Source organism: Harpia harpyja, chromosome 7 (genome assembly GCF_026419915.1).
Source record: "Harpia harpyja isolate bHarHar1 chromosome 7, bHarHar1 primary haplotype, whole genome shotgun sequence".
In the NCBI taxonomy this organism is placed as follows: Eukaryota; Metazoa; Chordata; class Aves; order Accipitriformes; family Accipitridae; genus Harpia; species Harpia harpyja.
The window spans coordinates 6,947,044-6,974,274 of record NC_068946.1 but is presented as its reverse complement, the minus strand read 5'-3'; the positions used below and the strand labels follow the sequence as shown (position 1 = coordinate 6,974,274).

Genomic DNA, 27,231 nt, shown 5'->3' with positions numbered 1-27,231 from the left:
CAAATTACTTGCTGTTGTATATTGACTTTTAACTACAGTGGTACAAAGAGGTAATGTAAAGATGGCAAAGCAGAAGATAATTGAAGTTGTAGACTTCTGTAATAAACCACTGTAACTTGATTAGTTTAGAACAGGTAATCTAACTTTAAAATTGTTATGACTTAAAATGTGCTCTGTTATTAAACATACAGCCTTAGTATATGAAGGCATAACAACAGGTTCAGTAAAAATATTTAAGTCTAGGACACAGACTGACCTTTTGTAATGTCTTTCGGGTAGTCATATTCTGTGCCCAGAGCACAATGAAGTTTGCCAGGTTATTCTGCTGGCATTGAAAAATCAGTTGTGTACTGACATCTGGTGGTCGGAATGATGCACAACAATTTGCTTTCCCTTTCTTAATTTAACATCTTCCTGTAACACAAAGCTGTTCAAATAGTGTCAAGACATCCCAGCTGTACTGAACTTTCCAGCATTTCACTAGTTTTCAGGTCCTGAGAGTGTTCTGATCTGTTCCTGAATCCTTTTATTTGTGATATACTGCCACTTTACATTGTTCCTCTATGGGAAAGTGCTTCCTGCTTCAGACAGTGCAGCCCTACGGTTAATACAAGCTCTTTGTAAAGTAACTGATATTAGTGTGTATTCCCATATATCTTTATCTGTATAAAATTTATATGCATTATTTTTTTAATAGATATTGTATTCCTTAACCAGTACTTTTTATAACATCTGTAGTTCCAGCCTAACGCTTTTCCTGACCTCTTTTCCTTTCCTTCTACTTCTTTCATGTCTATGCTCAAATCTTTTCTGCTGTTTTCAATTCTCTTTAAGCTTGCCTCAAATTCAGCTTCTACCAGATATAGGCTTTGATAAATCATTGATCATGCTCATTATACACTGTAACCTGTAGATCATGCCCTATCACCTGCCCCAAGTAGTCCTCAAATCACGGTTTGTGTATTAATATTACCAGAGCTTTATTAAGCCAAACTGCATTGCAAAACAGTTGCCATGGGGACCAGATCTTTTATGGGTACAGGAGAAAACTCTGAAGAGGTGGTAGAGGAGAGAAAGGTATGTTCACCTGATTTTGCCTATCATAAGAGAAAACGAAGTAAAAGCCATCACCAAATCAATTTATTGGGTAAAAAGAAGACATGCAATGCAGAAATTTAAGAGGATGATTTAAGAAAAGGAAAATTGAGGGTGTTTTTTAAAAATCTTTGCAAGGAAGGAGAGATAGGAATCAGGAAAGGAAAGCAAGAAATGGAATTTACATCAGTCTTAGAAAATCTACTATGTTTTCCAGGCCTTTATTTCCAGATTGGAATGCTATGACAAAGAGCTAAAAATACTGTTCCATGGAATCCCTCTTGCAGATGGCACCAGGTCACTTTTACACCATGATCCTCTAATTGTTTCTTGTACAGCAGTCCATCATCTCTAAGCATATCAAATTCACATGTCAAGATTAAAGCCTCAGGAAGTCGAGCAATAACAGTCTTCAGCTAGCAGTGGTGCAAAAACAGTGTAAAGCATAGGCTTGATCAGTGTATAGACTTCTTTTGAGAATGGATGTGTTGTACTTGGTTTGTAGCCTCTTAAACTCATGAGGGATGTAGTCAGGACTCACCCATTTCTGATACTTCAGTTGCAAATCTTCTGGAATATGACAACCTTTAGATATTGCTTCCATGATTGACAAGTCTTTATTAAGTTACTTCAAACCAAGAGCAAGGGTTCATTCCTTTAACAAAATGGGGACTCTCTCATTCTGCTGATAAGAAGGCAAATTAAAGTCCACACACTAGAGAAAAGGATATATTAGGATTTGTGCTCTCAGCTTTAGGAGATCTCTTCTGTTCACCAATGCTGGGGCAACAGCAGCAGTGAGTGTACCTTCACTACTATCTCCACAGATGATAATGTGAGAAGGGTCTACTCCATAATCTTGTGCAGTCCTCATAAAGTGTATGGTGGCAGTGAGACAATCCTTAAACTGGGTTGGATATGGATGCTCAGGAGCTAAGCGATACCTGAATAGTAGTGAAAGTGTTTTAACATAGTCATATCTATGTTAAATGGGGAATGGTCCCGTTGTCTTTTCATTCATATGTTTCTTTCTGACATAGGAAAATATTCTGAGATTATAATTACAGCAATAGACTTGATAATAATTATTGCTTTTTATGTATTATTTTCTACTATTGTTAATGTTTGGGGGAGTCAGTACACTATTCTATCATTGCAAAATACCTCTAGCTATCTTTTAGGTGACTGAAGGCACATGCTGAGTTATGGTAGAGCTAGGTGGCAAGGCAGGTATGTATGAATCAGTTATCAGCAATTCTAGTTAGAAATTGAAGTGAACATTTCCCAACAAATTGTTAGAGAATACGAGCATAGAAAATTTATAATGAAAATATGAAGGTTTTCAGTGGTTTTCTATAAGCTGAATTCTTTATAAACAGAATCAATAAGAGTTAATGGTTCTTCAAATATTTTAGCATGTAAATAGTAATTAGTGCAATTTTAATCAATTGCAGAGACGTCAACTCTTTTCCTGAACTTTTAGAAACTGGTTCTTTTTAAAAATGCATTACAGTTCATCAGAAAAATATTGTGAATGTTCATCTCGGGTTGATTGCAAGTTAAATGTGGCTACCCCCCCCCCTAGTTTTTCAGAACTACTCGTAAAATAAGTATTTAGTAGTCTGGGCAGCTGTGCTTTTAACAGAAATAGTTAGACTTCAAACACAGTGTTGGCTTTCAACCTAAGTTGTCTTGGATATGGCTTTAGGAAACAAAAACATTCTCATCTCTTAGTGGTGGCTACAAACTATAAAATTATTATAATGGTTTTTATTTGGAAATAAGCAAGTAGGGATTAGTTGACTAATTCTTCCTAAGAGTAATGAGTGCTGGTGAAACGCATGTGATCATTAAATGTAAGTACTGCATGCACTTTACAAGGAACTTGGCTTGCGCTGACTACACATTAAAGACTTACAAACCTAGAAGGAGGCACAAATGGCTATCATATTGTGTGTCTGGATTGACGGATTGACTCCGCTTACCCAACAGACACAACCACTGAATTGCTTTTTCTAGCAAAATAGCGGCATGTTCTTTCATAGCCCCTTGTAAAACAAAATATTTCAATGGAATTGTAACGTGCTTTAAAAAAAAGTTGAATGAAAATATTCTGAAATTCTTGTCTCTATTCTGTGATTAATGCTACACTGTAATTCTCTTATTGTGGCATGGCCTAATCTGGACATTGCTCATAATTTCATTACATCTGTGGGAATCTTCTTGACAGTAAGAAACCTGGAACTTACACCAATGCATTGTTTTAGTCTCCCCTTTGAAAAGTTAGTTAATAGAAAGCACCACTGCTGCCCCTTCTAAAGTGGTATTGAAGATGAGAAGTTATTTAAAAATATAAACAAACACAAAAAACCCCTGCTAAATCTAGCACAAGAATTTTTCTAGTGCATGAGCCACCATCTAATCTCTTATGCCTTTCCATTTCAAATGCCCAAATGTATTTTTTCCTTGTTTTGCCACTATAAAGACACACAGCAGTATATACACATACACAGAAGCTTGCACATGCATGTGAACACAAATTGGGTTCTTTTTAAAATAAGAAATAAAATTCTGATGAGATTTTCAACTTTTCTCATAAGCATGAAGGAGAAGAGGGAAGAAAACAGTTATAATAGATGATCAGAGAGTAAAAGTTCTAGATACACGACCTGTATAAAGACAATATGCCTACTGCCTGTAAATAAAATTATTCTGCTATCCTGAAATTAATTTTGTTATTTATAATGCTTAACCTACTAACTCTTCCTGTCATTTAAGAAATACTGTATCAGATCAGAAAGTACATAGTATTTGTAGTTATAGCTCATATTATTTATATTACTTACAAATGCTTCCAAACTGTCCAACTCCTCTGTGAAAATAAAGGATTCCTCTTCTTTGGCCAGTGGTTGATATTTTTGGCTGGTAAATTCTTACTTTAACCTTTCAAACCTTAAGTCCTTGATAAAAACGTTTATCTTTTAACGGTGGTATTCCATCCATTACAGTCCTGAGGAAATAGACCTCTGAGGTGATAACCTACTTTTTCGAAAAGTTTTGTCTGTTAATAAAGGGAAAGAAACCACAAATTAGTACAAATTTCCATCTTACCTGGAGATTGATCATGAAAAATTTAAAATTCCATGGTCAATTCAAACTTTGTCTCCTGATGGTTCTTACAATGAAGTGGCCAGTTATGATGATGATTTGGATACATCTTCATTGTAATGTAATACTTACAAAATTTGAAATTCAAAGAGCAGTAGATTTGACAGGAATGGATGAACTTACCTTCCATAGCTGCCTTGTGTCCATGCTTCCCCAAAAGCAAGGCCTTTGAGCCTGTGGGAAAGCCTGCCTGAGAGTTGCTTTCACAGAAGCACAGTAACTTGGCTCATTAATACCATTGTACATCTCTGGCAAAAATAGTACTATCTAGCAGAATATAGGGTTAGCTTTGGTGGTAATTTCTAGATTATATTAGAAATGTTAGAGGGGAGCATGGTGGTTTTCAAATTATTTCATTATTCAGTGGTGAAATCCTGGCTTAGTTTTTATCAGTAGGAAAAAAATCAAACTATTAATAGTAGATAAGAGAAGGTGTCAAATACTTCAACTTGTCAGGTGTTTAAGTAGCCATGTGCCTGAACAAAATAAGGAGAGACTAGTTACAGCATTTTAAACTTTAACTTTGGATGAAGAAATGTGGCTAATACTTTAGTTTCCCAGCTGACACTACTTTTTAACTTGCAGAAAAAAATTCCGTAGCATCTACCGCAGCTGGCCTCCTGAACAAGAATAGCTTTGAACCTTAGCTTGATCTTCTCACAGCTTAGTGATTCTTACTTAAACACTCAGGCTGAAGATTCTTATGTCACTCTGAGCTAGTCTACTTTATTGCATCTCCGTGGCTTTAAGCTGTTTTCAGTTGTAGTCTGCTCTAGTCTCTTCCTGCTCAAGATGCAAAATATGAGGCAGTATCGCTGTATTTCCACGATATTGGATTAAATTTTGTACTTTTCTTCTTCAGCAGTAGGCTTGTCTAATGAGTAATTTAATTTCTTGTGTTGCTGTGATTCATGTGTATGTATTTCAAAAAGAATTGCATATATAAGGGTATATGCTGCATGTATCTTAAAAACCCACAATAAGTCTTGTGGCTTTCACCTCACATTTCCCGGACCTCATGTAGCTCAATAACATGGTCCTGTTAAATTTGATGTCGGTATCCTATTTTAGGCCATTTGAGGAGCTGATCCCATATGCAAGAAGGATCATCTTGTGGCCAAGTTTTAGTCTCATACCGATTCCTTCTAAAGAACTCCTGTATGATGACCATGGGAAAATAATTTGGTTTTTTTAATCCCAATTCCCTCTGGTATTTTCTTTCCTCACACTAATACTTTTGTAACAGCAAAGGTTAGACCTGTAATGAGCTGTGTTGTTTGTATATAATACAGAGATCATCTTTGTCTTGGAAATACTAAAAAAAAATAAATAGGAGTCCTCGTCAACTACAGTGTTGGCAGTCCGACGTCTCATTTTCATTAAACCTGCAGTAGTTTCACGGGTCAACTTTCATAGAGATTGGCATTTATTTATATTGCTTTTAGTCACTTCACTGTTAGCTGTGAATATCTTCTATGGATTACCTGCAACAACGTACACTTATGGCAGACATCTGTAATTAGTATCATCATGCATAATCTTCACAGTTACTTCTGTTAATATGCAAATGAAATTTTAATCTTCTGTTGTTGTTTTTAATTGTATTGTTTTAAATTGTACAGCTCCTGTGAATAGAAGTTCTACAGGAACGAGCAGAATTTGCATTTTTGCTTTGTTTTCTGACTCAAGTCTTTTTTTTTTTTAGTATATGTGCTCCCTCACAGTGAGGTATTGGGTTTTGGTGTACAGTTTCTGGAAAAAAGTGATCACTTGCATGACAGCACAAGACTGGGCTGTGTGTACATAAAGGTACACTTAGAGTCTAGCTAGACTATGGATCACTGATTTCGTTATTACTTTCAGGATCTTCATAAAACTTGTTCTTTTGCAGGTGATTACCCAAAGTCAGTCAAACATGACCTACATTTTGACATTTGTAAATATGTGCGACTGCTTAGTATAATTTGTAGACCAATAATTGGACAGTTTGGTTATGTATTGATTAAGGATCTTCTAATGCTATAGCTGACATGACAGCTTGAAAATTAATAAAGACTTACAGGTAGCATAAGACAAAGTATGGGACTAGAGAACTGTGACCTCATTTGAAGTGTTGTCTAAATCAGCCTGTGCAGTCACACTAAGTGCAACAGTGTCTGGCATTCACAGTGAAATACTGAAAAACTGATTCCTCTGGCAACCACTGGCATGGAGATTTCTATGCACCAGGAGAAAAGCTGTGTAAGAGCTGAGTTAGCTTAGAAGTGGGAGTGTAGATACATGTTCAAGCAAAAGACTAGGGTCTACAGCAACATGCATATAGTAATGTCTGTGGGAGGGACGTGACAGAGCTGTGCTATCCGTGGTGTTAGGGTCCTTTGTTCTCTTTACACAGGTACAAAGGCCTACCGTGTACACCCCAGAACTCATCTGAATTGCACTTTTTGCCAGCCCTTCTACCTAAATCACTACTAGAATAAACTGGGTGCAAGAAGCTTACAGAACTATTAACACAGTAGGTAGCATAATTTAGTCAGCCCCTCAATTTCCCAGACAGAATCAGTCATAAGTCCCCTGGCTATTGTTTAGCTTTACTGATAACGTCAATTTTTCTTCTTATAGACTGAATATTAGATGAAAAAATAAAGGATGAGTTAATAGATTTTTCAGCGAAGAAGTTTTATTAACATTAAGATGTAGCTGGTTTTATTTAAGTATATCCTCATAGGTGAATGCAGACATTTCTTCATAAAATCTGTTAGATTGGGCACAACTACTTCAAAGTGGTTTGTCTTCAGTGGCTTCACATGCATCATTTGTCCCAGCTGAAGACTGGATATGCTAGTAAACTTTAATTTTGCCTGTAGTTTTAACATCATGGGTTGTCATCCCTTGAAAGGATTTGGCTACTTCACCATAAGTAATTGGCCTAACAGCAATACCAAGAGTTGCTACGTGACTCGGACTTCACTTGCACTTAAACTTTTGTATAACTATACATTAATATTCTTAACCTTTCTACTCCTTTGGGGTGATGTGGTACAGTGCTTTTGCTTGGCCTCTCACTGGCCAGCAGAAAGGATATAAAATTATAAGATCAGAAGTTAAAAACTAAATCAATCAGTAAATTTCTACATTCTGCAGTTTAGCTTTTTACGTATGAATTACACAAAGATAAAACTTTGTCTGATGGATAAAGAGTATTCATACAGTGTTTTGAAAATGTGGAAGTCCGCACATTGTACAGTAGATGTAAGAAAATTTAATTTGACTTCTATTAGTATCCTATATTATTGCATTGCTTTACTATCGTAGCAGTGTTCAGGCCTGGGTGGGGCACTTCTCAAGGGACATGAGTCACATTCTTAGGAGCTTACTGGCTGACTTCAAACAAAACTTAATAAGCAATGTAGCAGGGAAGAGGAGGATGAAATTATAACATTAGAACATGGAATCGAAGTGAAATGTAATGCATAAGCCAAAGAAACTGAAGGTTTTTTCCACAATATAAAACACTAAAAGAAAAGAATCTTGATTTAGGTGTCACAGGAAAAGTGTTTTTAAAGTGACAGAGGCAACAATTAATTCAGGAAAAGATAACTGATGAAACGGACAAGTGGAAGTCTCATTTTAGTTTTGAAGAGAAACAAGGATGAAAAACAAGGGAGGATCAAAAATGTGCCAAAAACAGTGACACAGAAAGACAGCTTTAATATTATGTGTACTATCTCAAAAAAGAAAGTCATATTGAAAGGCAAAAGATCATGAATGTGGCAGCTGTCTTTCAGATGGCTCAGAAGTAGAGTCATACAGTTGTAGAAGAGAACTGAGATCACGGACTTCATTTAGTTGCTCATTCTCTAAATAAGCACTGTGTTATACAGAGCAGAAGTTCCACATACACAGTGCAGTAAGCTTCTTAAGCCTTCCAGCACTGCATTGAGGCAACAGGATTAAAAAGCTAAAAGATAGGCCATCAGAAAAAACTGGGAATTACACAGTCTGCAGAATTTTATTTTTCCGTATTGTTACCTTTGGTGCTGTATGGCAAGCAGTAGAGTCTATTATACCCAGCTGAGCTGAAGGGATCTGCAGTGGTGCTCACATCACCAAATTAATCCAGTTGCATATTTGCAATATATTTAAACATTGATTCTAAAAAAACCTCACCAATGCATTACCCCTCTAACAAACTCCAGCTTTAATCAAGTTTTACTTACCAGACCAAACAGGAAGTTCAGGATGTGATGAAAACTGTAAAGCTTTTGGCGCTGACTAAATCCATGAGGGATTTCTGCCTTGGGGTGTTAATAATAGAATGCCATTGCCACAAAAACAGTCAAAACAGCAAGAAAAATCACCAGGAGGAGTTCCATCTCACTGTACTGTTAGGAGTCAAATGGAAGAACCAGCTGTGGCTTCCTTCCCCCTCTGACTTTTGATGGATTTCTGAAGGTAAAGGCGCAGGATTAGCAATTCTCTTCATATCCCATCATCCAGCTTTTAAAAATGCCAATCGGAAGATGAAAGCATGTGGCAATCAAACCATACAATTAAATAGACAGTAACAATTAGTCGTGGGAGAGGCTTGCGTAAGCAGTTTTTCCTATTTGCAGCTAACATGTTTTGAGTCTGTGCCCATCACCATAGAACCAGTGCTTGATATATCATTTGTAGCGTCAGTGTTATGAGAAGACAAAAACTTACTATGTCTTTCCTTATTTCTTGAATACAGTCAAGTCTCTATTATTTCTGAGTTCCTGTGAGTTCCCGCAGAACAGGATTTTTGAGTAATCATCTTCAGAGCTGCTCAGTTTCTTGATTTATTGTACCTCCACACCTTACTTCTTCAGACTTTTAGTGAAATCAAGGTTTCAGTGTCACAAACACATTTCATCGCCTTTGATGACTGATTTTGGACACTGCTATGCCGTTGCATCTTTGAGTCTAATGGAACCAGAAGCAGCTGCAGCCTGAAGTGGCAATGCTTTGCATCTTGCTTCATCCTCCTTGATAGCTTTTCTCCAGCAGGTGAAAGCCTGTACCACCTGTCATGTTTGTTTGGTGTTTGTTTTTTTAAGGGTGTCTTAGTTGAGCCTCACAGTACTGCAGTCTCTGTCTTCTCATGAATATATTACTTACAGGTGTCATTCCAGGTAGAAATACTATTCCAGCTGATGAAAACTAGACTTGGACTTCATGGTTTCAGTGCTAGTAGCAATGACTAGACATCAGCAGCCTGCTCTTTTCTGTGTACTCTGTGGTGAGCTTTAGGATCTGTGCCTTCCTCTGGAACTAACCTATTTTTCAGTACATAGATCATTAGCGATAAGATTTAACCTGAAACAAAAAATCTGTAAAGCAAAGCTTTTTCAGCGCGTATGATGTCACCTTTGGGAACAGTGTCTTTTTACCAGTCTGCTCAAACCGTGAAGGCAACAGATTCTCACTCTGTAAAATAGCAGTATGGCTAAAATGAGCATGTAAAATTTTTCCTTAAAAAAAAAAAAAAAAAAAAAGAGTGCAAAGGATAAGCTGACCTTGAGATGTATATTAAAATGAAACATAAATGCATAGAACCCCAGAGCTTTAGAATGCACAATCCATGACCTGCATAAGAAAGACGACCTCAGACTTGATTCTTGACTTTAGAAACTGTTTGTTAATTCTTTAGAATAAACTGGAAGGGACTTCATTTTAGAGCCTGGTGATACACTCTCAGAGAAGCAGCTGATTCTGTCTTCTGCTTCCTCTGCCCAAACTGTTTCTCATTTTACTCAACAACTCTTTGCGGACTTTCATTTCCTAGTGTCCCCGCTCCCTCTCACTCCCTTGCCGGAAGGTTGTTTACATGCCAAGTATAAAATCAGGTTCCTTTTTATATATTCTTCCTTGTGGCACTTGATACAGTCACCCAGCTCCATAAGGGATGTTGGTGAAATGCACATTGCCTGGTAATTGGGGCACTCTCTCGGCAAATGGAAGTGGTAAATTCAGACCCATCAGGACCAAGGTGCATAGGATCAAGATCATTAGGAAATACTGTTACACAAAACATGGTTGCAGCTCCCTTCTTTAGTGTTTAATAGTGAAAGTAATCAGCTTTGTGCTAAATTGTGCTGTCCCAATGAGTTTGGTGTGGTCTAAGCATGCTTATCAGATTTGGCCCCTCTGGGAATCTAAGAAGTCTTCCGACACTTCTGACAGATCCTTTGTACTAAGGTTCTTACCACCACAAATTGTTCATTTGTTTTCTGAATCTTTTTGGTGCCAGTCCTTATGGTAGCCAGTTTACCAACAGCTGGTAGGTCTTGGACTCTTTTGGACATGTTAACTAGGTCCAGATGTCACAGCACCCCCACCAACCCCAGAGGCTCCACACAAAGACTGGATCTGCTGGAATCTGGTATCAGCTGTAGAAGAAACAAACTAGTTGGTTCCTGAAGTAATAAATTGGGTTTTTTACTTTGGCATTGCAGGTACACAGAGTAATACTTAATGCTTTATAAGCGTAGACTCAGCAATTTACAAGCTTGCTTGAGTCCCAGGATGGAGAACCATTCCCTAAATAGTCTTTCAAATGTATGCTTTCTCTAGCTTCTGATTTTTTAAACTTATCTCTTGCTCCTGTGAGATAGACCAGAGGAATTGGCCTCTGAGGCCAAAATCACATTTTCTCCTACCCCAGGAACTCTCTTTCTTAGTCATTTCCAGTGAAGAGCTAAATGTCAGTGCCTGAAATCGTGTCAATACTGGGCTGGCATCCTTAAACTTTTTCTCTGTTGCGTAGCTGCGCGTGCTAGGGAAGACAGAGGCTGAGCCAGTTGCAACAGGTATGAAATATTCCCTCACGAAGTCTACAGGTGGTCCCAAGAACTCTCTGCCTGTCTCTGAATCATGGTGCTGATACAGTGGCAACTAGGTACTCACCTGCTTATATTCAGACACACCAAGTGTGAATGGATGCCTGTACTCGGATACTAGGAAACATTCTGGAGAGAAGGTGCTGCTTGACCGGAGAAGCTCCTTGTGAGTTCTGCAGAGCGTGACAGCCATCTGGTGCTTGAAGTCTGAACTTGAAAACTGAACTAGCCTACTCAAGTCCTCACCAACGTACTGCCATTAGCTGTAAGCTTGCACGGAGAGCACTGACAAGATCTGTTAATGGCTTATTTTGTGTGGTAACTTGTGTATGCACACTTGTATCTGTTTGTATTTCTCTGTATGCATAATTCCTTGTGGAAAGACATTGGTGTGCGTAATTCTGTGGTGCACTGCAAGTTTGTCATTGATTGTGTTTTAAGTACTTGAAAACTAATTCCACGCTTTGGAAACTATAAAATGTCTTCAAATGAACAAACATTCTATCTTAGCAGTGCAAGACACACAGCAGAACTGTAATTAATTAAAATAAATTAGAGGACAGGAAGTTCCATGGAGACAATTAGATCTTGCAACTTTCTAAATTTTAGGAAATATGGGAGTCGCTACTAAAAAAGGAGTTCATTGTTTCAGCACTTGCTGTTCTCTACTTATCCATCTGCACTACCATGGTTATAGCCCTCAATACAAATTAAAATGCATGTGTTCAAGAGAGCTAATAATTCTGCTGACATTATAAAGATAAATTTATTAATATTTGTAGTAAATTAAGACCTACAGATAAAGAACTATGGAAGAATCTCAGGAGTAGATCAATGTAGAGTTTGGACCTTGGCCCATAAATGAGGCATAAGTCCAGAGGCTGAATAATGGAAAGAAAACAAGTATTGGATTGCTGAACTGGCAAGGAGTAAAATATATGCTGCACTGAATGAGAAGTGTGTAAAATAGTATGTGATCATCTCATAACTTAAAGCATACAAGGTGGAATTGTATGGACATCCTTAGTTCTGGCACTTCCAACCATCTCTGTACCTGCAAAGAATCATCAAAAGAACAAGCCTGGTACAGAAGATGCAAAGAAGAGTGATACATGAATAAAAATGATCTTAAATAAAGATAAGAATAATGATGCTTACAGGTTTGACTGAAGTTCATGAAGTCATACCCAAACTAACTTTAAGCTAGCTTGCTCATGTACAGATAACAGTACAGCCGTAGCAGAACAGGCATGGATTAACTGCTCAAATATTATCCAGCTTTTTGCATAGCTTTTACAGCAGATACTGACTCTACTGGCCTAGCTTCAACTACCAACATGTAAGCTCATAAGCCAACCTTCATCTTGAGATCAGAATCTAAAATGAATCCCCAATTTCACATCATGTCGCATAACCAAGGCAAATCCTGTAATTCTCAAACAGCGGAACATTTGGAACTTTATCATGTTATTTACTCCTGGAAGAATTTCTTTGCTTGAAGAGTAAATTGCTAATACCTGCAATAGGAAAAATAAAATATCTGTTGTGTCAACAGAGCATGAAGAGATGTAATTTCATTTTGCTGAGAGGGGCTGAAGAACAAGAATTCACAAGTAACATCTTGTTGCTCCAGAGATTTGTAACTGCTAACTTGTCACCATATTTAATTAATTTGGTGACAACGCAAAGAATTTAAGCCACCATTTTCTTCCTACTCACAGTTTGGCTGGTGGAGAATGAAGATACGTACGCTACCCTCTTTCCACACTTGTGTGCGCATAGATATTACAAGTGCAAAGTGGTTGCATAACAATGATTAAATACTTTACAATTCCTAGGCATTGCATGGCCAGCTATTTTGACATGCAATGGCAATTACCTTGGCATCTGCGTTTAGCAAAGGTGGATCTGTCCTAATAAGCAATGTGACAATTGAGCTGAGATTTTTTTATCTTCATGTTTTGGATATTCATAGAAATTATTTTGGCAGCTTCCATGCTGTTTACATACTTTATCCCCAAATTCTGAGTAAACAAGTTGATTATTTATCTGATTACAAAAAGTCAAAAACCACTATGTCTCTGTCTTCCCTGAATACAACCAAATGCTTGTCAGAAAGGAACTTTACAGAATATAGTTTAGAGGACATTCAGTTATGTTTGTGCAGTTGTCCCTCACTGCATCTGTGTTGCCAGTCTCGGATACTTACAGGGAGCCATCTCATACAGCTCACATTTCTGTCCCTCCCTTCTGTGTCAGCCATTTCCCTTTAAAATCAGATTTGTAAGTACACCCAGTTCCCTCCTTCAGATTTGGACAACCAAGTCCAAAGCTACTGGTTGCCTATACACATAGCCTGATGATGATTACTACTCATCTCAGAAGTACTGACACTATCCTCAATCTCCACAGGTGCTGGGGGGAGCTTTTTATGTGTGCTGCCATGCTGATTTTATGTGTATTACATTGATATGCATATGCATATTGCTGATTACTCATATATTGCATGCTTTGAAATGTTTTTTGCTGTGGTGAGTTTTTATTCTTTGATGGAAGAAGAGAACAAAAATTCTTACAACGTAAGAACAGAACAGCAAAACAAGCATACCAATTAATGGGTTTAAAAAAAAAAAAAAGATGAAAAATACATCATGTTCCCAAATAGGAGCAATTGAAAATCAGAATTCAGCAGACTATGCAAATCTTATTATTTCTTGCCTAGATTCTAATGTACAAATACTTAGTAAATAGTTAATTGAAATACACTGTGTCTACATACTAGTTCATTGTATTCAAGAAAACATTTTAATAGCCTTTTATAAAGTCTACAGCGTGGTTCACCATTTTACTTGGTGATGGAAAAGAGAAAATACCATAACCAAAAAATCCCAGTGCACAGTGGAAGCCTCTTCCATGTGGTGCCAAGTCACACTTTAAGAGTTTCTTGTACAACAATCCATGATCTCTGAGCACATCTTGCTCACAGGTAATTATACAGGTATCAGGTAGGCAGCAAAACCCAGCATCTTCTGCTAACAGTGGGGAAAGTCTTGTCTCAAACAGTTCTTTTCTTCATGGACTTGAGGGAAAAATGAAGTGGGTAATGGTGGTTTATAGCCCAGTTTAAATATCTTTGTGATAAGATCTGGGTTTATCCATTTCCTGTATTTCAAATTCATACTCTTGGGAACATGAGAACCTGCCAAAATAGCTTCATTCATAGAGCAATCCTTATTCAAGTATTTCAGAATAAAACGGACTGTACATTCCTGGGACAAGAAGGCAATGAAAGCATTTTTCTGGTGAGATGGCAGATTAAAGTTCAATGCTTGGAAAAGTGGATAGATCCGTACCTGGGCATGTATCTTTGGGGTAACTCTTATATTTACCAGTTCTTGGCAAACACTAGCAGTAAAAGTGCCCCCTGCACTATCCCCACAAACAGTAATGCTATCAGGATCCACCCCGTAGTTTTCTGCAGTCTTCAGAAAGCGTACAGTAGCAGTGAGACAGTCCAAAGTTTGGGCTGGATACTTACGCTCAGGAATAAATGATAACCTGAAATGTACAAAAGACAGCTATTATTACAAATACATAGATTTGTAAATTGCTTGAATGTGTCATCTTAAATGGATCCCATGCATTTGCAAAAACTCACCAAAACCAGTATTACTTATTTAAAGTTTTGCATGCTGAAGCAAACCAGAACAGCTTCCCCTCCTATTTCTGTCAAAATACAGAGACCACTGATCATTGAGGTTTATTCTAGCATCATTTAAGAGCATGAGGCCTTGAGTAGTGCAGTCGAATTACCCACCTTATACAAAGCCACACATTTACTTAGTTCCTGATCTGAGTGCCCCTGCCTGGGATCAAAGTTCATGCCAGCAGGAAAGTCTGCAATTCTCTCATTTGGATTGACCTTGCATGTGTGTATAGCTATGAGTCAATCCTGCTTACCCACAAGATCCAACCAAGTTCTGGCTCCTGAGCTTTTTAACACTGGGGACACTGATCATTGCATTATTATATATTAGTACAGTATTGTATATTACTGTTACATTTTAATATAAAAAGAATAATTTAATAATATATTGTATTATAAAACACCATACAGTAAATGTACTGTGGTGACAAAATAGCTTCCTGCAGACATCTCTTTAATTTATTTTACTAATTGGAACAAGAGAATTACAGGGGAGTGATGTTAAAGTAACAATTTCTTTGTTTATTTCTTAACTAACAACTTTCATATGATAAAAAGCAAGGCAGGCATAACAGACAGATACCCAGTCAAATTAAAGTGTTGTAATTTGATTCCAATGACATATAAGACTACTTTGAGACTACATTTTTAACAGCCATGGTTCTTTATTCTTTGTATTCGTGGTCTTAGGGCTTTCTGGAGAAGATTAAGTTTAATAAGGAAAAGATAAATACTACAAAGGTAACATTGCAGGCATTCTCTCTTAACCCTTCACTGTTTGCTGAGGCACACTGCTTCTGCTTTTCTGTTCTTTCACTATTCTGTGAAATTAATTCAATGGATTCATAAAGTAAACAGCCTAATAACCAGGGAGTAAAAGGATATCAATATCTTATTTCAGAGTCACTTTAAACGCATCGTGACTTACCCAGACAAGATACGGAATATGCAATTCATTCTCAAAACCAATTCCTCCCAACTTAATAAAATTATTTAGTAATGATTTTTTTTCATGGAGTAATCTGTTGGAAACTAAAGTTTCTGCATACCATCAGCTATCTTCCTTAAGCAAAACACCTTTAAAAGCAAGCAGTGGTCCATGCAGTTTAAAAAAAAAACCAACTAAATTTTAGACTTACTATTTACTCTTTAAAATCATCCCCCAAACCCCCTAAATATTAAAACCTGAAATTGGGAAAACAGCTTATAATTCCTTATTATTGAACAAAGGCAATGATTTTTGTGGTGATAATGATGTAAAACAAACAAACCTCTTTGTTCCTCTGAAAATACCTGGCATACATATTACTTTTGTAACTTTATAAATCTGTATCAGGTATTTCTCATTGTCATTTCATGGCACATGGTTGCTCGCACATATCAACAGCACAAGGGTAGACAGCACTAGAGCTCAGTTTCTTTTCTTATATTCAAAGTAATGTAAGTGCAGAATGGGCATTGTTCAGGGGGGTGGGGGAATTAGGGAGGAAAGCAGCAGAACGATCTAATTCTGGGAGTGACATTGGGTGGAGCTCACTTACCCAACAGATGCAACCACTGAATCAGATTTTTTGGCTATGTACCAGCATATTCTTTCATGACTTCCTGAAGAACAAATGCTGTTAATGTAATTAATGTATTAGAATACTTGAAGCAATATCATCCCTTACGTTTTTATGAGATATTGCCATGATTGAGTGTGGGCCTCTTGCCTATTTAGTGAGCTACCCAAATTTTCTTTAGGGTAAAAATGATCTAGACTTTTGATCACCAAGACGCACTGTAAAGTTCCTACATTTAGGGAGATTGTTGATCTGTAATGAAAATAAAGTAGTATTATTATGATTATTACTATTAGACAAGGGGTAATGGTTTTAAACTGAGAGAGGTTAGTATTAGATTGGATATAAGGAAGACATTTTTTATGATGAGGGTGGTGAGACAATAGAACAGGTTGCCCAGAACAGGATGCCTCATCACTGGAAGTGTTCAAAGTCAGGTTGGATAGGGCTTTGAGCAACCTGGTCTAGTGGAAAGTGGGTTGGACTAGATGATCTTTAAGATCCCTTCCAACCCAAACCATTCTATGATTATTATACACAATTGCTTAGAGTGATTGTAAGGGATAAAATAGCTTGAGATCTTTGTAAAAGCTTATTACATTATTTTAAGTAACTGTGAGTCTGAGACTGACTGAGGCATGTCATACCATTTTGCTGTGGAAATGCTAATTGTAGTACCATAGCTAAGTCTAGATGAATTTTGTATTTGAAGCAGAGATTTGACTATCTTCTGAAGAATGAAGGGTGCATCTGGTATGCACCCTGTCAAATCATTATATTTCTATGTGGCTAATTCAGGCAGAAATCGAAGGCATCCAAATTGTGTTAAGTAAATTGTCTAATTATATAATTGTTCCATGGTAAGATTGCAGAAATATGCCTCTTTTAATGTATTTAAGGATACATTGAGTTTTCCTTGAACCTTAATTCTGAATTTGCTGTATTTAGAAGATTTGGTTTACCGGTATTTGCTCAATGATGTGTTCTTTCAATTACAGAATGCTAACACCATTTAATATGTGTGCATGTCTACTGCCTGTAGAAACAGTATCTTTTAGAACTTTTTTAATTACATGTTTGCAATTATCTGCTTTTTCTAATAAATTAAGCTGGAAAAAAAAGACAACATAGCTAAAGTACATGCATCATGGACTCAGGTTTTAAAATGGCTCCTATAGGCCACTTGAATTGCCATGAACACTGTTTGTGGGAGTCCCAATAAACATGCTGCAGTTAGACATCAAAGGAAAGAATGCAGGTGTTAATAACTTCTGTCAGGTTTTCAGGAAAAAAAAGAATTTATCTCTTTAGCAGCACTACTTACTGTAAGGAATATATATGCCGTAAAGAGTGCTATATGCTATAAAAAATTATTTAGATACTAAACAAGGGCTGATTAGAGAGTTTAAAAAGTAAAATAAACATTAAGTGCTTTCTATCTCTCAATCTCAAACTAAGCTTCAGTCACTTCTTAGGTTCAGGAGAGTTTTTAAAAATATATAGTTAACAATCCTAAATAATCATATTTTCTCCTTCAGTTCCTTACTGATGCTTCCAAACATCCCACATCCTTCATGGAAGAAGATGACTCCTCTCTGTTTGCTTGCAGATGGTAGTCTTGGGAGGTAAATCCTCACTGGCACCTCATCAAAATGCAGATCCTTTATGAAGAGCTTTGAATCCCTGCATGCCGGCAGTCCATCACCAATCAGCCTTATAAGTATGTGCTCCTCAAAGATACCCAAACTTTCTAAGTTCTTTGCCTAGATAGATATAACAGGAAAAATGAAAAATTAGTGTAGGGAATTCAAGTCTTCCCACTCTATAAAGGCCACAAGTTACCTTTTTGTATACTATATTTAGGATAATTATATTGGTTATTTGCTACTTCATAGGATTACCACAAATAACTTTAGTGGCTTTGTGATTTCAGTTATGAAAGTGAAACTGTACATCTTCATGATTTAAGGTACCCTTATTTCTGGAAGAATCTTGTAATACTTGTTCCATGAAATGTATTATATAAATACCTTCTAATTTCTGTGATCTGCATTTACCACAAGTAACATCAGGCATTTGCTTAGGTGTGGAAGTTAGGAGTCATGGGGCCTGAGGCTCCTTTTCTAATCAGTGAAGAGAAAGAGGCATTTCTTGAGGACGGTTCCAATTTCAGGTGTGTTAAATCATGCTCTGGAGATGTCTGTTCATCTCCATTGATTATAAAGGGAGGCTGTGTACTTCAGATGCCTCAGTTAAAGTATTTAAGGTTAGGTGAGATGAAAATGTCCCTATCATGATAGCATTTAGTATATTGGAAGAAAAAGACTCATGCCAGTTTGTGTGCAATATCCAGTAACTTACTGTCTTGGGTCATCTCCGTGCCACAGGGTCAGTGAGAACAAGCTTTAAGAAAATCATTAGTGCCTATAATCAATAATGAAGGGCTGCTGGCCTACACGAAGAACTGATGAAAATGGTTCTGAATCTTATCTCCTTCTCCCTCAGTGAAACTGTTGCCTTTATCAAGACCTCACAGGTATTCATGAAATGGCTCTGCAGTCAGTTTCTTACATCTAATCAGGAAAAACCAATATTCTGAAGACAGGGGAGGTTTGTTAAATGTGTCAAAACATTTTCTTATCCAAGGCCAGTCAACTGCTGATAATTAAGACAGCCTGAAAATCACACTGGAATCCTCCTTTATTTTGAACACGTTGTAACAGATGCATTTCCTGCTAGGGACAACATTTCCCTTCCCATTAAATGGTGACTTAATTGCCCTTATGGACTATTATAATTCATTCTTCTGGAATGATGATAATCATCACAAGCAATCTGCAAACTGTATTGTTCGCTTCTGAGCAACAGAAGTCTCTGTGTACACTGCTGTATCAATAACTTATAAACTAATGGCTAGCTATGCTTTTGTAAATTGTTCTTTCTAGCCTTGTGTATCTGGCCTTTAATTTAGATCTGCTCTGGCTATCTCAGAGACAATTCAAATATTGGCCTTAAATAGTAATTTTGTTGTGAAAGAATGCCAGAGGAAGACAAAGAGCCAGAACTTTCTTAGGCGCATGATCCCAGCTCTCATGTATATATGAAACCAAATCTCACGTAGTTCAAGTGTGTTGCAACACCCAGTTCCTCACCAAGGCCTTTCTCAAACAACACAGATTCTTTCTTACTAGTAACCTAGTAAGATTGCAATGAACAAGTTGGGTGAGGAGTAATAAAAGAAACCACCATAATGGCTTATGGAGGAGAGAGAAAAACATTTAGAAACAAAGATGGGAACCCAGAGATGATCTGGAGTTTTTTCATAACACTCTGTGCCACAACTGCCAGCAGTGCTTGGGGTGTAACTGCCAGCAGTGCTTGGGGTGTTTTAAGTCCCAGTTTCTAGAGACAAATGGATAGATATAGTACTTGCCTTACATTTGAAAACACACATTTTTAGGTATCATGGCAAAGGGGAAGATGAATATAAGAGCCAAGGCAGTCATGGCAGAAACCACAGGGTCAATATAACCTTCCCCAAACAGCAGTTTTCAAAAACTCTCATGACTCTTAAGCCAGTCTTTTTGTCAGAGTTATGATTTTGGAATGGTTGAAGTTGGCAGAATTGCCATACCCTGATTATTTAATCTCATCTGTACTTTCTAACATTCCTGAGTTTTTACAGAGCTTTCAGATGACAGATAGTAATGTATAGGTAAACTTGGTATCAGAGCATTCTATCTAAATATCCTCTGTCATTTCCTTATCTTAGGAGCTCCTGACATCACAGAGGCATCTTCAAATTCAGGGAAAACACTGTCATGAAGGAGAATGGAGAATTTGGTATGTATTCTGTTGAAAAACTTCTTGCTCAATAGTTACAAAATACTTCAGAACCAATAATGATACACTCAAAAAATAAAAGGTATGACTATTTCTAGACAGATGTGATCAGTGTTAGTAGATGAAACATATTATGTAAGCCAGGTTCTAAAATGCATATATGTGTTAGAAAAAGAGGACCCAGATCAGCATGTCAGCATAACTTTTCTTGTGAAATAGGGTTGTTGAAAAACTATTTGCTGGAACACCTAAATTCTGGCACAAACTGGCTTTTTATGTAGAAGATCATATGGGGACCAGATTTTTACTTTAAAAATAGTTACGAAATCACATACCAACTAGCAAAAACCATTCAATTTGAGCTTCATGGACTTTAAGACTACATTAGACAGTCTTTCTGTCAGTCACTTTGAAGTATTATGCTTTGCGAGCCGAAATAATTATCATCAAATCTTTATATCACAGTGCAATATGCACAGTTAGTCTAACTGCAGATCTGTATGAATAGATTAAACCAAAAGCTAGGATGTGAGCTAGGAGGCTTTCTCTCATCTCTTCCATTTGGGACTGTCATTTTTTTATGACAGAATATGCGGATAGATGCAGCAGGAGCATCATATGTATGACACCTATGCTGTAGAAGGTACACATTTAACTGTTGATGCAGCTTTTCTAAGACATATCACAAGTAAGGTGGAAGAAAGGAGAAAAAGACTGTCCTGTATTGCAGAAAAAAGAGGTCTTTACTGCAACATACAGTACAAACAGACACACACTGGCACAAGAAGAGCAGCATTCATCAGAACAAGGAGGATATGTTCATTGCACATGTGCAATGCACAAAGCATCATGCATTTTATAAGAAACCCGTGAAGTCCTCACTGCGAGGGCCACTTCTGTGAGTATAAGCATAAACCTAGAAATTCACCAAAAGTACCAGCAGATGTCTAAAGGTTTTTGAAAGAAAATTAGGTATTGAATGGACTCAATGCATAGCAAATGGTGAAATGCATCTTTAAACCTATCCAGAAAAAGGAAGCTGAAATTTCTGGAACATATTATCAATGAGGATAGAATATGTACTATTGCACAATAGCCACTTAGAAGCTGTAAAAGCAGGTAAAAAGAATCATCTGAAAGAATCTTTTCATCCAACCAAGTATACAAACATAGAGAAATTAATAACATACAGTCATATTATTATATTAAGTTTATATATAGCTTAACATGAAAAGCAGTGTGAAATACATAAGGACAGCAGACTCTTCTGTCATGCCAGGTAATGCAGAAAGGTACATGGGGCCTAGGCCATTGGAGAACCAGGGACAATTACTGGATTTGGTGAATGCTGCTATGTAAGTTCAAGCAACCCACATAATTCTTTAATAGATTATAGTGTCCCAAATCACCTTTCAGGATGTGGGCCTTATTTACTACATTCATTATGTATAACTAGGGGGTTAGAGAATACCTTTTCTTGAGATGAGCTCTGTACAAACGTTAATGAAACCACTCTGTGATTTTCCTGCAGGCTTTCTTTTGACGTGTTATGTGCCAGACGCGTCAGGGCTTAGGCTGCTCTTATGTACTCCTGTTGCCTCCTTTGAAAGCTTTTTGGGCAAAAGCTGTTTCTTTCTCTGGTGGCAAATCACACAGCACAGTGAGTCTGGCTTAAATAATAAGTGATAACAGATCTAGCTGAACCTGCTTTGGCCGGGAGGTTAGATTAGATGAATTCTGGAGGTGCCTTCCAACCTACATGATTCTATGATATTTAACTAAGACACAGTAATTCAGTCACTGCAGAAATAAGAACAGTATCACGGGTAAGAAAATTACTGCAGATAGGTCAAAATTTAGGAAATTACCTTAAATATATCAGTGCCTTGAGATACACAAGGTTTGGTTATTATTATTCATGTAAATGATATCCACAGCCCTCCTGTCATCCACAGGACCAATCATTTCATTATAGAAGGCAATCAAATTACAGTTGTGGCATAAGAATGCATATCTCAGTATTTAAAAGAACTCACCTCATACTGGCTGCTTTTATGTACAGTAATAGAATACCAAATCAAACTTCGGCATTTATCTTTAAATCTGTGTTACTGTGTGGTTCCCATTACACATAGTTGCAATATTTAGATGCATGTCTTCATAGTTCTACTCAAGTTTTTCCTTTCCTGAAAATCACAATATCACAGAGCATGATAAAGTCACCAGAATGTCCATCAGAGTATATATGCAATGATATAAGCAGAGCTTTGATGGCTGGTCAACATCAGGGGAATCTCTGCCTTGAAGGAATTACAAGTTGCAGTTAAAACCTGTAATAAAAAAGCAACTAGAATTCCTGCTATTAAAGCCAGAGCATAAAAGGATTCAATTTTTCTTTGGTGGGAATAATTTATGAGAGAACTGTTTGATATGATTCTGTCAATATTTATGTCCTCCAGACTGACTCCACAGAGAAGTAATTTGCATACCAAATTCCTCCACCCTCCTCCTACAGATAAGGCTGCCAAATGCTAGAAGGATACAAACACCAGCTATTACAACTTTATTTAGTGTGGTCAAAGTTAATACATAGAAGACTCACATCCAGGAAATGTCATTATTTTGTATATTCCAAAATTGCAAATTAACTTTATTTTTTATCTGGTTTAATTGTATCCTCCTTTATAGGCCTGAAAAGCTATGTGTGGTTTTTTGCAAGTGTACTAGTTAGTGTAATGAAAGATATTACCCCTACTTAAGAACTCATGAACAACTGGTAATGCTGAACTCCAGTCTCCATGTTCAGGAATTGGTTCTGCTCTTGGAATAGGTCTGAAGTATGATTCTAAGGCTTTTTGCTTAGTGCTGATCTTTGTTTTCCCTGTGTCCTGGTTTCAGCTGGGATAGAGTTAATTTTCTTCCTGGTAGGTGGTATAGTGTTCTGTTTTGGATTTAGTATGAGAATAATGTTGATAACACACCGACATTTTCAGTTGTTGCTAAGTAGTGTTTAAGACTAAGTCAAGGATTTTTCAGCTTCTCATGCCCAGCCAGCAAGAAGTCTGGAGGGGCACAAGAAGTTGGGAGGGGACACAGCCAGGGCAGCTGACCCAAAGTGGCCAAAGGAATATTCCATACCATGTGACATCATGCCCAGTATATAAACTGGGGGGAGTTGGCTGGGGTAGGGTTATCACTGCTCGGGAACTAACTGGGCATCAGTTGGCAAGTGGTGAGCAATTGCATTGTGCATCACTTGTTTTGTATATTCCAATTCTTTTATTATTATTATTATTATTATTATTATTATTGTTATTATTATTGTCATTTTACTATTATTATTATTTGCTTCCTTTCTATCCTATTAAACTGTCTTTATCTCAACCCATGAGTTTTACTTTTTTCCTGATTCTGTCCCCCATCCCACTGGGTGGGGGGGAGTGAGCGAGCGGCTGCGTGGTGCTTAGTTGCTGGCTGGGGTTAAACCACGACACCCTGCTATATTGCTGAGGCAGACAGCTGGCCAGAACAGTTAGAACAGACATTCTGAAGTACATCTAAAGGAATTTTGCTTTTAGAGATTCATACGGAGCTATCAGTTATTTGGAAGCTCCCTACCTGAGTGTGCAGGAAGGGTCTCTGGGTTCACCAAGGGTCCAGTGATATCAGAGGGAAACTTCGTCCTTGACTTGGAGAACTTCGGCCCTAACCCTCTATTCTGATTCATTCTAAAGAAAGGATTTTCTTGTCTTTACAACTTCATAGTTTGCTTTTTTTTGCCAAGACAACTCTACGTTATCCCTTGTCGTAATTTAGGCTGTGATTAGACCATATGGCTGGCCAAATGCTTGTACCAATAGAGGTGATGATAGTGAAGGAATGAGTGACCAGGTGCAACTCCATGTATTTCTGTCCACCATGTGACTGGACAACACTTGTTTGGGTAAAAGTAAAAAGCGAACAAACATCAGCTCAGCTTGACCTAATAGTATAACCTATGCTTATCCCCTGAACACTCTGAAATATTTCTTTATCCCCACTAATCTCCCAGATATTCCATTTTAAAACCCTTATAAAAGTTTGTAATCATGGTCATAGAAGAGAAATACTCCTTTTTATGATCCATAAGATTCTGCATTTGGCTAACAAACCTGTAGTGGTGTTCCCTCAGAAAGTGGGATCTTGACTAAAAAAGAGGTGAGTCCTTTCTAGCTTTTCTTATACCCTTAAAAGAAGCAGATGAAATATATCTGTTTAGAAAAATCCCATTTATACAAAATATGCATTACATATACAGGAAAGAGCAAGAAACTTTAATGTGAATTACTTAACAGGGTAAACAAATATTTAGCTGTGTGGAATGAGATTAAACAACTTAAGTCATAAGAGATAAAGTACCAGATGATAAGAGTGACCAGACAGGATTCTTAAGAGAATAGGTCTAATTGTTAACTTCAGTGGAAGTCAGCAAGTACAACCGATTGAATTATGTGGTTTAAAATATAAATAGATAAATAGGTGTTAAGGGTAAGAAAACCATGAAATCCATGTAAGTTATAACATGGAACTCCTGGCTTAACTCAGCAGGCCTGGAACTTGTGATCATAGTAGGCATCTTTCCAATACTGACTCAAATCATTTGACTAAGCTGGGGAATAATTGATCTCTTCCATGACTGTGAGGTGCAGGACACTTAACTGAGCCCCTCCCAACTTCTTACTCCATCCAGACCTGTGGGGGTACACTAACTTGAAATTTTTTTTTTTTTAAACTACATAAATTAAAGCAAAAATTAAGGCTACTTTTATATTCTGAGAAGGAATATCTAGGTTGGGGTTTAATGAGTTTTACTAATCCATCCTAAAATTAATAGACTTTCAGACCAGCAACCAAGCATCTAATGAGAGATTGGAGGGGAGGTAGGAGTCCTATGAAGAGGGGTTCTTGGACTTTGGGGTTGGTTGGTTGGTTAGGGGATTTTTTTTTGATCGAACACTGTTGGACAAAGTTTAATTGGAGGGTAGGGATGAGTGTTCTGAAAAAGCATCTCTGTTAATTATTTTACAGGTCAGCTTCTAGGAGACATCTGGGTTTGTGCATGCTACTGTTATAACGGATCTTTCTTCCTCCAAAGGATCAGCTGATCCTCACTGCCCTGTGTCCTTATGCATATCAGGAAAGATAAAATAACTTTTTAAAAAGCAGCAGTCCCCATAAATGAGTTAAAGGATCAGTTGGCCTTTGGAAGCCCTGTGTTGTTTACCTCATGTATCATTTGCTCCAATGTCCTCCTCCAGAGCTGCTCTTCCCTTAAAAAGATTAGTGATACCAATTCGTAGGGGTAATGGTAGTGATTCAGCAAGAATGAGCAAACTGACTTTCTGCTAGCAGTGGGTAAAGTTCTAAAAATATCCAGATAAATTACTAAAAATCCAAACCTTATCTTTGCTCAGACCGTCATCAAAAATGCTGTGGGTTCTGTTTGAATGAAGAACCCAGCATCCCTCTGTGTGGTCTCTTAGCTCAGCTGCATCTCTCCAGAGATCTTATTTTCCCATCATCAATTTATAATGTGATCTTTTTCCCCCACATCAATTCATACACCTAATGCTGATCCATCCTAGCCTTCCAACCAAAAAAGTTTGCCTTTGACAACAGCATTCTCTTCCTAACATTCCTTCTATTTTTGGTTTCCTTTCTAGAATTGTCAAGTTTGAAGAAGCTTATGACAGTCAGAGGACTTGAATTATTTCACCTCTGTATATACTAGTGAACCACTAGCTCTGAAAAGAAATTATAGCTGCATGTAATGAATTCTTTTAAAAAGACATTGTTAGAAAGGATTCAGGGAACATTTTATCTAGAGATCTTTTCCTAAGCTGGTTTACAAGCTTCCAGTGCAAACTTACTACAGGCATTAGCCTACTGTTCTGTTGTTGTCAAAATCTACATCACATTGGTTTAGTAGGATTTCAGTTTAGACTCTTGAAACAATAAGCTTCTCTAATTTTGAGGGCCTTACGGACTTAATTCTTCTGTCTCCATAGTTCCTTGTGTAGAAGTTTTGTCAGGACTGAGGAATTAGCCAGAAGGAGTGGTAAATATTGACTGGCGTAAAAGTGAGGTAAATGTACTAAAGAGAACATAAGATGAGTCAATCAGTTTAACAAAATGTAGTCTCCATTCCTGTTCACATGTGGTATTTTTCACTGTTCTCTCTTCCAATATGAAGAAGCAGGCTAACAGATTGAGACAGATTTGGCTTCTAATTAAAGATACATGAGAAAAAAGAAGGGCAGTTAGTACAAATGACAAAATCTAACGTACTAAAATGACTAAGCAACTGAAAGAAATACCACATTCTTGATGTTGCTATCCCTTAATCTGAATTCCAGGTAGCACCTTCATGCACTTTGAAAACACTGTACTTCTGCTTATAAAGACAATTATTTTTGCACATATTGAATCTAGAAAGGGTTGTCATCTAGAATTTAGAATTACTTAGAAAGATGTTTGTTATATCTTTATTCGTGATACTGATTTGTTGTGAGACCCTGGGAAAGCAGTAAGATGTCCAAATGTAGCTTTTTGCACAAGGCTGGACACAGACTGTTTTCTGTCAAGGCTGGAAGTTAAACAGAAACCTGGTCCCTTTGAGCTAGTCCATGGCAAAACTCCACTTACAAGGCAACAGTATCAGACTCTTAATACTTAATAGCATATAGAAGGACAGTGTGAAATCATAGAACTACTGGGACACATTTCAAATGGAAAATGTGAACTCAAGGGAAGAATGAAATCAAGAAGCACAAAAATTTAGCTCTTGATTTATCCAAATCTGACAGCAGTACTTCATGTAACAAAAACCAGATCAACTTGGCAAAAGGTTTTCCTTTTTTAAAGGAGGTTTAGTTTTAATCTGTGATCGTGATAGATTGCCTGTGGTCAAGAACCCTGCACTGATGTAAAAAACTGGTATTACTTGACACCCTAG

The 27,231-nt window shown here is 37.3% G+C and overlaps 2 protein-coding genes and 1 pseudogene across 2 annotated transcripts in view; 1 reads left to right on the top strand and 2 right to left on the bottom strand.

Moving 5' to 3' along the window:
- Nucleotides 1–456: 456 nt before the first annotated feature.
- Nucleotides 457–8,686, bottom strand: LOC128143791 (arylacetamide deacetylase-like 4; annotated as a pseudogene).
- Nucleotides 8,687–13,931: 5,245 nt separating this feature from the next.
- On the bottom strand, nucleotides 13,932–25,512 carry LOC128143736 (arylacetamide deacetylase-like 4). Its single transcript, XM_052791345.1, is given in 7 exon segments — nucleotides 13,932–14,197; nucleotides 14,200–14,684; nucleotides 16,374–16,437; nucleotides 17,941–18,157; nucleotides 22,461–22,528; nucleotides 22,531–22,768; nucleotides 25,501–25,512. Coding segments are annotated over 7 exon segments (1,350 nt in total).
- Nucleotides 18,000–27,231, top strand: part of DHRS3 (dehydrogenase/reductase 3) — a 49,950-nt gene continuing 40,718 nt past the window's right edge. Inside the window, exons 1-2 of the mRNA XM_052791479.1 lie at nucleotides 18,000–18,114; nucleotides 20,167–20,237. The gene's annotated coding sequence lies outside the window, so the exon portion shown is untranslated. The remainder of the gene's footprint in view (nucleotides 18,115–20,166; nucleotides 20,238–27,231) is intronic.